Genomic DNA, 11166 nt, shown 5'->3' with positions numbered 1-11166 from the left:
ATAGGTAAGGTGATAAGGGGTCACCCTGCCTAAGTCCACAATTAGGGATGATTTTCTTAGAAGGTTCACCATTGATCAACACCTGATATCTAACAGACGAAACGCACTCCATGATCATGTTGGTCCATTTGGGTGGGAATCCTACACCTTGAAGAATCTTGTGGAGGAAATCCCACCTGATTCTGTCGCATGCTTTATTCATGTCAATTTTGACTGTTGCTAGACCCTGCCTCCCTTGTTTTCTCCTTTTCATGTGGGTCAGTGTTTCATGTGTGACAAGGATAGTATTCATTTATTTTGGTTGAATAATAAAGTACCAAATCTAACATTTATGGTTTTAGTAATTCATTATTTACAGTTTTAGTGGAATAAAAGTATGATCCAAAGGATGTAGAACTCTTTCGTTGAAGTAATAAAAGCATTTAGATTTTTTTCATATCCTTAAATTATAAGTTCTTATGTAATTTGAGTGATTATCGCAAAGGGATTATTGTTATTTCTTCAATGAAATTCTACATGTATGGTGGTTGAAACTTCTACCACTTAATTTTGTGATGCGAACGAAGTCGGGAATTGGCCCAAAAGTGGCGCCACTTTTCCGCTTAGGTCCGAAATTTTTGTGACCTTACATGTGATTGTTTTGACTTGTTTGGTTGAGTAATGCTTTAGTAATGTCGTATCCAAACCAGTCTTTAAAGTTAGTTTTTTATTTTATTCAGGAGAAGGAACATGGCTACCCAAGGGATTGCGGATGTGGTTAGGTAATTAGCTGAGGTAGTGCAGAACTTAGCACAAGTTAGAAATAACCCTGTGATTGATCCCTCTAAGGAAATGTTTAAGAAGGTGGCCCAGAGTAAGCCTCCTCTGTATCAAGGGGAAGTTGACCCAAGTGTACTTGAGAACTGGTTAAGAGAGTTCGATAAGCTAATAGTAGCTGTTAATTGCCCAGAGAACCTTAGGGTTAATAATGTTGTATATTACCTTAGGGGAGAAGTTGGCCTGTGGTGGAAAAGGTATGAAGAGACCTTGAGATCTACACCTAACTTTGAGTGCAAAACGTTTAAGGTTGCCTTAAGGAATAAGTTCTACCCACCTTACCTGAAAAATCAGATAGCTCAAGAGTTCATCGAACTGGGAATGGAAGGGATGTCTGTGACTGAATACTATTCTAAATTCATAGAGATGTCTAGGTTTGCACCTGAAGTGGTGGCAATGGAAGAGCTCAGGGCTTAAAGATTTGAGAGTGGACTGATTATGGATTTACAATTGATGCTAGCTAGAGAGACCTTTACTAGTCTACATACCCTGTATGGGAAAGCTGCCCATTTGTATGGCTTGCAACTAAGGAGGAAAGGAGTTGATGAAAAGAGAAAGGATGTTGGGAACCAGAATCAGAGTGGTAACCAACCGAATCAGAATAATTTCAAAAAGAACAAAGGGAACAACCAATTCCAGTTCAAGGGGAACAATGGTGGAAATCGGATTAATAACTTCCACAACATTAATGGAAATAGAAACCAGTCTGCAGGAAATGGAACAAGGGTTTATGAGTGCAGACGTTGCCATAACAATCACCTTGGAAAGGATTGTGATGGTAATCCAGTGATCTATAGGTTCTGTGAGAAGCCAAGCCATAGGGAATTTGAATGTTGGGCTAAGAATGGGAAGCTTAACCAGAGTAACTCTCGGAAAAATCGCCAGAAAAACAACCGAATAACCAAATCCAGAACGGAGGGAATAATGCAAACCAGAGAGGTTACCGAGGCGGTAACAACAACAACCATGGCCAGAATAATGGAAAGTCTGGGGGAAACTATCAGCAAAATGGAAACCGAAACACCAATGGGAACGCCAATGGAGGTGGCTATAACAAAGGAGTTGCCCAAGGAAAGATGAATGTGATCACTAGGCAAGAACCAGAAACTTCGTCCGACGTCATAGCCGGTACTTTTTCTATTAACTCCATTTTAGTTAAAGTACTATTTGATTTTGGTGCGACTTATTCATTTATATCAGCGGGTATTTTGGAGAAACTAGGATTGAAAGAACCTAAAGCAATTGAGATACCCATAGTTATACCAACAAGTAGGATAGTAAAGTGTACCAAGATCCATAGAGATGTGTCTTTGACCATATCTAGCCTAATTGAGTTTGAATAGGGAGAACTAGACCTGATTTTAGGTATGGATTGGTTGGCAATGTTCAAAGCCAAAATTGATTGTGAGAATTAGAAGATTCACTTTGAGGTTTAGCTTAGGAAAAGTAGTGTCCTATCGTCGTTTTGGAAGCCTAGAAGTGTAGGAATCATCACGACAATAGAACTCGTGAAGCTAGTCGGTAAAGGAAACCCTGCTTTCTTGTGCAATGTGAGAAACCTAGAGCATGTAATGAAGGATCAACCTGAGGACATTGCAGTAGTAAATGATTTTCTGGATGTGTTTCCAGAGGAGATCCCGAGAATGCCGCCCAATCAACCTATTGACTTTACCATACCATAGACTAAGCACCTGGAACTGCACCTATTTCAAAAGCTCCATACCGGATGGATCCAGCAGAAATGAGTGAGTTAAAAGTTCAGTTGGAGGATTTATTGGAGAAAGGTTATATCAGACCAACGGGGAGCGCCAGTCTTGTTTGTGAAGAAGAAGGACGGAAGTATGAGACTCTGTATAGACTACATGGAGCTCAATAAAGTCACAATCAAGAATAAGTATCCTTTGCCCATGATAGATGATTTGTTTGACTAGTTGAAAGGAGCAGGAATATTTTCTAAGTTTGATTTGAGATCAGGTTATCATTAGTTGAGGATCGCACTCACAATATACCAAAGACTGCATTTAAGACTAGATACGATCATTATGAGCTCATTGTTATGCCTTTTGGGTTAACCAATGCACCTGATATTTTATGGACTTAATGAACCGAGTATTCCATGCATTCTTGGACAAGTTTGTAGTGGTTTTCATAGATGATATCCTTGTGTATTCAAAGAGTGAAAAAGATCATGCTGAACACTTAACGTCTGTGTTGAGTACATTGAGAGACAACCAGTTGTACGCCAAATTCTTGAAGTGTGAATTCTGGATGGAGAAGGTTACATTTTTGGGACATTTTATGTCTAAGGAAGGAGTTGTAGTGGACCCTGCAAAGATTAAAGTAGTTAGTGAATGGCCTACACCTAAGAGTGTCACTGATATTCATAGCTTTCTTGGTTTGGATGGATATTATAGGCGTTTTGTGCAAGACTTTTCTAGGATAGCCAAACCAATGAATACCTTGATGAAGAAGGAAGCTAAGTTTGAGTGGAATTATATGTGTGAAGAAGCATTCCAAGCTTTAAAGACGCGATTGACAACCGCGTCGGTGCTAACACTGCCAGACGAAAGTGGTACTTATGATGTGTACATTGATGCGTCTAAGAATGGTTTATGGTGTGTTTTGATGCAGAACGGGAAGGTGATTGCGTATGCGTCAAGACAGTTGAAACCGTATGAATCCAATTACCCTACCCATGACTTAGAATTAGCTGCCGTAGTGTTTTCATTGAAGATATAGCGACACTATCTATATGGTGTGAAATGTAAGATATTCACGAATAACAAGAGTTTGAAGTGCATTTTCACACAAAAGGACTTGAATATGCACCAAAGAAGATGTTAGGAATTGATTAAGGATTATGATCTAGACATCCAATACTAAGAAGGGAAAGAAAATGTAGTTGTAGATGCCTTGAGTAGGAAATCAAGACATAGTGTGAATGCGTTAGTAGTTGCTAACGAGCTGCAAGGATATGCAACGATTGAATCTTGAAATCGTGAGTTGGAGATGTTAAGTTAGATCGAATCAAGGAGAAGATTTCGCAAGGAAAATGAACGGATTTCAAGATCCACGAGGATGGAAGCTTGAGGTACAAAGGAAGGTGGTGTGTGCCTCAAAAGTGTGGTGAATTGAAGGAAAGGTTGATGAACGAAAGTAACAATACACCATATTCTGTTCACCCGGGTGCTGACAAGTTGTATAAGGATCTGAAGAAGGTCTAATGGTGGCCAAGGATGAAGAATGAGGTGGCTGAATTTGTAGCTAGATGTTTGACTTGTCAGAAAGTCAAGATAGAGCATAGGAGACCTCAAGGAAAGGCCCAACCATTAGAAATTCCAAGTTGGAAATGGGACGGTATTTCAATGGACTTCGTCACTTGTTTACCCAAGTCAAAGACCGAAAATGATACCATTTGGGTAGTGGTAGATAGATTTACGAAGTACGTCAGCAGTGTTTATACCAATGAAGGATACCTGGAAGATGGAACAACTTGCCAAAGCTTACATTAAGTATGTTGTGAGACTACATGGAGTTCCTAAGGATATCGTATCAGATAGGGATTCAAGGTTTCTTTCGAACTTCTGGAAAAGTGTGTAGAAGAACTATGTTACAACATTGAAAATGAGTATAACGTTCCATCCAGCTACAGATGGACAAACAGAAAGGACTATTCAGACTCTTGAGGATATGATTAGCGCTTGTGTCATAGATTTTTAAGAAGGATGGGAAGATAGTCTAGATCTTATTGAATTTTCATACAATAATAGATATCATGCCAGTATAGGAATGGCACCGTTCGAGGCCTTGTATGGACGAAAATGTAGAAGTCCCCTATGTTGGAGTAACATTAGTGAAATCGTTGTGTTAGGACCTCAGTTGATAGAGGACATGATGAACCAAGTTAGGACTATTCAATCCAAGATTCAAGCGGCGCAAGATCTCCAAAAGAGTTATGAAGACTTGAAATGTAGGGATGAAGAGTTCCAAATAGGTGAAAAAGTGTTGCTCAAAGTTTCACCAATGAAGGGTGTAATGAGGTTTGGGAAAAAGGGAAAGTCAAGCCCAAAGTACATAGGCCCATATAAAATCTTGGAACAAATAGGAAAGGTAGCATATAGACTAGCCTTGCCCATGGACTTGCATAGAGTGCACAATGTGTTCCACATATCCCAATTGAGGAAGTATGTCCCGAATAAGTCACATGTGTTGCAACCGGAGACCATAGATTTCGACAAAAGTTTAACCTTTGAAGAAAGACCAGTCAAAATCCTTGATAGTAAAGTGCGTAGTACGCGGACTAAGGATGTTAAGATTGTCAAAGTGTTATGGTCTAATCAAGAATCTGAAGAAGCTACCTGGCAAGCCGAGGAAGAAATGAGAAAGTAATATCCCGATCTTTTTCCCGAGGTTAGTTGAGTTACGGGGTCGTTACTCGTTTCTTTTAAGGGGGGTAGAGTGCGGTAGAAATTCACGCTTTTTACCTTGTTTTCCCTTATTTTATGCTAAATTTAGTGCTTTCTATTGAATTTGCACTTCTTATTGTCATGTTGAATCACCTAAAGAGTACAGCAACTAAAAATTTTGCAAGACAACGCAGTAAAGTTCCATAAAGTCTCAAGTTTTGAATCCCAAAGTTTGATTACCGTGCCCAAGTTTCGGGACAAAACTTCTTTTAAGGAGGGTAGACTTTAATACCTCGTACTTTTCTGAATTTATAAATATATTTTATTATATTTATAAAGTAACTTTATGAATTTTAGAAATTAAATTGCATTTAATAAGGATTTAAATGTATTTGTATTTTAATAAAATAATAATTATTTTATTAATTTCCGAAATAAATTAACTGAATTCATTATTTTATTTTTAAGTCGGGAAATTTATTGGGTCGTGTTTTAAATTAATTCCGAGCCCAATTCCATGCAGTTGGTGAACCCAACAGAGTTTTAAAGCTATTAATTCTAATAAAAATCCAATTGTGAAAGCCCAATCCAAACCCCTAAAGCTAAGCCCACTAGGGATTAGGAACCTATAAATACACCCTCCCCTCATTAATGATCCCCCTTAATTTTCAGAAATTTTCTCTCCTCCCTTGTGCTTTCTCTCGTTCTTTCGGCCTCCCTCTCTCGTCCGTCCCCTTGCCCGCGCACAACCGAGCACCCCTGCTCGTTGTGCTGCGCTACTCGTGCCTCGAGAATTCTCCCCATTCCCTTGTTACCTGTGTTGCTCGTGCCTCTCGCACAACACGCACCTCGCCTCCCTCACTCGCCCCTCGTCGCAGCAGCCTACCCGCACAGCCCGCACCTTGCGTGTTGTTGTTGTTGTTGTTGTTGTTGTTTTTGTTGCGTGTTGGCGTGGTTGCTTCTTCCGTGGGCTCGCCCACACACACACTCGCCTCTCTTTTCCCTCGCTCGTGCCCACACGAGCACCGTGCCCCTGCTGCCGAACCGAAGCCCCGCCCTGCCTTGCTCGTCGCTGCCCCGCACACACACACGACCACTCGTGTGTGTTGTGTATTATTTTTTTTCCGATTAATTCTTTTGCGCCCAATCACATTCAATTTGTGATTGTACCGTGCAATAGGATGGTTTGTTAGTAATTCTCTTCTTCCTTGCCTATTCTGTTTAAATTCCGTATTTTAAACTATATATTATTATTGATTTTGTTATATTAAAATACTATTTTATATGTTTGGATTAGTGTACATGATTTTAACTATCAAAGTTATAATTTTCAGATTCGTATATTTAATAAATTGTCAATTTTTAATGTCCTAAATTGATTTATGACTAATTAGGGTTAGGGTTTTAATCCCAGTTTAATGGTTGATTGATTTACGTAATTTAATGTCAAATTCAATTATGGAGATCAATTATATTTTTCAGAATTATTTGAAGAATTAAAAGTGTCGTTTTAATGGTTTTTAAAGGCGAAATATCAATATTTTCGTACTAGGACTTGAATTTTCAAGTGAGACTATTATTTTAATTATGGACAAACAGTTTCTAATTAAATCAAAGGTTTTAGAATTTATAAATGTTTCTGGAAATTTAGTAAACATTGATATAACTTAGTTTTATTATTTTAATTATAGGAGGTGATTTCTAGCCAGAGTCGTGATTCGCAAAGTGTCCCCCGTACTTAGATATTCGAGGTACGTACATGCCTAGGTGACCACCAATTACATGAGGACTATGTGATGATTGTTATTTGTGAATAATATAACTTGAAGTATTATTGAATTCATGTTTGATGTTGTGAACAAGCATGTTGTGGATTATTGTTAAATTATAAAGCCTATGTGAACAGTCATGTCGTGATCAATAATAACTGCTGAATTATGTAAAGCATGTTGTTCTAGTATATATGCATGTATGAGTGTTTCACATGCAAGGAATATGTTTATTCTATTGTACGGGAAATCTAGCATACTTTAAGCTAGGTTTCCGTGCCATGTTGCACTGTTTATTCTACCCCGTTGTAGGGTATGATTTGGGAAGTTTATGTGAATTGAACTAAGGAATATTCGTGCCTTGTGCACACCCCCCTTGTTAACTGGAAATGTCGGATTATTTCAATAGTATATTGAGAAGGAACAATGGGAGTAATATCACTTGAGTCCTATGTTTGATCACAAGTCCTAAGGATTAAAGTAAAGTGTTAATGTTTGGTTGCTTGTATTTTATGACTTGTTGTTGTGTCTTGAGTTCACCTTGTGCATAACATATTAATTAACGTAAAGTGCAACCAGAACGAGCATCAAAACTCTTGGAATGTATATACCTTGAGTATGAACAATAGGGGAAGTCTTGCCGGAAACTTGTACTCCTTGAATGATACAAGACGTTGTTTCATTCTTTCTTTTAAGCGCGAGAATTCCGTCGGTATGGGCCGACAGTCGGTATGGTCAGACATTCATTTATTATATTGGTGTTTGGTTGGCTTCCAACACCTTTTTCCTTTTATGGATATTTTCTTTTACCCGTACGAAGCTAATTCTTAATAAATCTATGAGTCAAAAGCCGTGTCAAGTGTTGAGCCTGTTCTCCATGATTACTTGCTTATTAATTGGCTTTTGCATGTGGATTATTATATTGTTTAGTGAAGCATGTTAGCCTAGGATTTCATTCTAGCTTGCTCGTACTCAGCTTTCGCTGACTTCGTGCTTCATGTTTTCTTCGGTTATGGCCTTTGCCTTAATGACCCTATGATGATCCATCATTGCATTTCCATGGTTGGGGAGTAGATTTTAAATAACAGGTTTGTAGAGATAACTTGCGGGAGAAGTTATCATCATGGAATTGGGTTTGAGAGATTGTTTTCTCCTCCGCATTTTTAAACTCTATAATTATTTTCTTGTCATGACTACATTAATTACTTAAACTTTTAGTTAAAGGATTTTGAATGATTTAATGTTTTGGTTTTGTTTCTTTATGGTTCCGAGTTGTACGATGGCCATTAACTATTATTATGTTTAAAAGTTAGTTAATTCCGCTGCGTATGTAATTCTGGTAAATAGCCTTAGTTATTATCACCGGTGGCGATAATATCTTGGTAATTCCTTTCTTTTGAGTTGGAAAATGGATTTATAATTAAAATAAGGCATTATTAGGGTGTTACATGACAGAATAAAGTCCATGCGTGAAATAAGAGGTCCACTCGGCCTCGTTCTCTCCTTGATGCAGATACTTCCTGCTGCCAAGATCCCGGGGACATTAAGTCCTAAGTTCAGATGGGGCCTCTAAGAGCCTCAGCCACACCATAAGCTAAATCTGAAAATATGAAATATGAATCAGTCTTATAACACACGCAAATATGTCGCAAAATCAAAACGCGAACTAAACGAGCAAACATGAATAAAACAGTAGTGCTGGAAAATTTCAGTACACGTGGCAACAACGCTATAAAATTCTAGCGCTAACCGTCTATGTGCTGGAATTTTCCAGCGCTTAAGGAAAGAAAAGTTGATGTTGTTCCCAAAAGGTCAAGCGCCATAAAATTGCAGTGCGCATAATCATGTGCCACAATTATTTTGCGCTCGGTAATAAAATTAACAAAAACAATATATGTAGTTTAAAAACCAAAAAAACACAAAACATATAAATACGGTTGATTACCTGCAGTAACAGAGGGCTACCACCAAAAGTTCCGGACTTTGCATCCTTCTTCAACGCATCCGCACAAAGTATAGTCTCGACAACGACCATGGGCATCATAGAATACCGACTTTCCATCAGACTGACAATTGATATCATTTTCAGATCTCCAAACATACAGTCATTGTTACAAAATAAATAACAATTGAACAAGAAAAAGAAAAGAGCCCTAATGCCGCACTTTTGTTTGGATATTGTCAGTAGAGATCCTAAAATATAATGTTTAATGAGTATGGACAAATCAACCGTATATCCTACTGCATTATCAGTCAAACCAAGGAATTTCCCAATAATTTTCCTCCCCTCATCAACAATACTTGGGGTGGCGGAAAGTGCATTAGCAGAGTACCCTAGAACCGCAACAAATTGTTCAGGCAGTGGAACAATCTCGCTATTACGAAAAGAAAAAAACACATGATGGTCGGGATCCCAAAATTTTAGGGCAGCGCAGATGAATCTAAAATCAATTTTTATTTGTTGTAATCTTAAAGAAGTATCTAAGGAACATTATTTCAGCAATATATGTTTTTCAATCGGGACAAGTGAACGAAGCCATTTGTTAACAATAGATTTCGGGGAAACAAAGGGAACGGGAGTTGACATGATGACAATAAAAGCAAAAAATTCATAGTCAACCAATAGCAATGCAAGGGTGAAGACTAAGGAGCACCGTCAACCTTTATTTATTGATACGCTAAGCAGAATCTAAGTCAGTTTGAAATATATACGCAATTCGAATTTCTGCAGAATAAGGAAACAAGCGCTAGAAATTTCTAGTGCTTGCAAAGGAGTGCATGAAATATCTAGCACTCCAGTCTTAGGCGCCTGAATATTATGGCACTTGCTTCTCAGTTTCCAGCAAACTCTCTAGGCTATTCAGATTCTATACGTTTCTGAATTTTAATCGGCTTCTTAATCCGATTTAAACTATGATGTAACTCGGTTATTCCGGGACAGTTAGGATTCATTTTTTACAAAATTTGTAATTGTACTCTGATTCAATTTCTAAATAAAGTTTTACTAATTCGACCAAGATATTAAAAATCGTTGTTGACCCTAAAACTTGAAATGTGTCATTTTCTTTTATGTGTTTTTTCTGTTTAAGTAAGTCGGTATACCTCCAAGAGAGGCAATACCTCCAAAAAGCAAAAGCTGGGAAAAACGACCTATTTTTCGCAAGATGGGTTTCAGTGGATAAGCAGCCAAAATGAAAATACAAGAATAAAAGTGCTAAATATGTACAAAATTCTGATAACATGAATACCAATACGAAAAAATACAATATGTCAAAATGAACACATATACATGTCCTAAGGCTGGGGCCCACTAAACCCCGAGGGGGTAGGGATTATCCTCGTCGTCCAGAGCACCTCCACTCATACACCCGCCCTGAGCGTCATGCAATCCACCGAATAAGGCATCGAGCTGAGAAGATTCTCAACTCTGCGACTGTCCAGTAGACCACGGCGACAGCTGCAATGGCTGCGTCGCCTGTATGGGCACCCACACGGTGCTAACAAGATGAAACGGAGGCGGCTGCCAACCAGGCTGTGATTGATGCTGAAATGGCTGAGGCTGCCAATCGGCATGGAACGGCTGAGGCTGCCATCCTATCCAAGACACCGTCACACCAAACAAACTAGTATGACTCCTCTTGGATTCAACCTGCTATCGCGGAGGCCGCTGACCCGACCTGGAGTCAGAAGTTCGAGTTCTAACATGCGGGCCAGAGACGCCACGACCACCCTCAAAGGAATGAAGATCTCTCCGAGTAGCCCGCATCGGCTCCTATACATGGGTCTGCGGTGCACCAGTCTGCAAAATACATATAGCACAACTTACATGCAACCACTGATAGCTAAAATGAAATGATCAGGAACACTACTTGAGTCGAACCGGAATACAGTAAGAAAGAGCTGTCTGAGTCCTGACCAACGCGGCCTTCAGTTGGTTGACCATTCTCACTATCCTGATAACCATGCTAATAGACACCTAAAAAGTAACGAAACACCTTAGCATCAATATACGAAAAATAAAACAAATACAACTACTAAGAGAGTATAAACTCATACCAGATGGGCACCCTCAGGGACCAAGGGGTGAAATCTCTCCTCACCAGGGACGAAAGACACGTCCTCTTCCATCCTAGAACCACCCTCAATGGGTAGCTAATGAGACAGTCAGACGGAAC

The 11166-nt window shown here is 39.0% G+C and overlaps 1 protein-coding gene across 1 annotated transcript; it reads left to right on the top strand.

Moving 5' to 3' along the window:
• Nucleotides 1-3084: 3084 nt before the first annotated feature.
• Nucleotides 3085-3555, top strand: LOC130471448 (uncharacterized mitochondrial protein AtMg00860-like). The gene has a single exon (XM_056841575.1). The coding sequence runs from the start codon at nt 3085-3087 to the stop codon at nt 3553-3555; it is 471 nt and encodes a 156-aa protein (XP_056697553.1).
• The last annotated feature ends 7611 nt before the right edge of the window (nt 3556-11166 follow it).

Source organism: Spinacia oleracea, chromosome 4, assembly GCF_020520425.1.
Source record: "Spinacia oleracea cultivar Varoflay chromosome 4, BTI_SOV_V1, whole genome shotgun sequence".
NCBI lineage: Eukaryota > Viridiplantae > Streptophyta > Magnoliopsida > Caryophyllales > Amaranthaceae > Spinacia > Spinacia oleracea.
The sequence above is the reverse complement of the archived record's forward strand: the minus strand, read 5'-3'. Positions and strand labels throughout refer to the sequence as shown.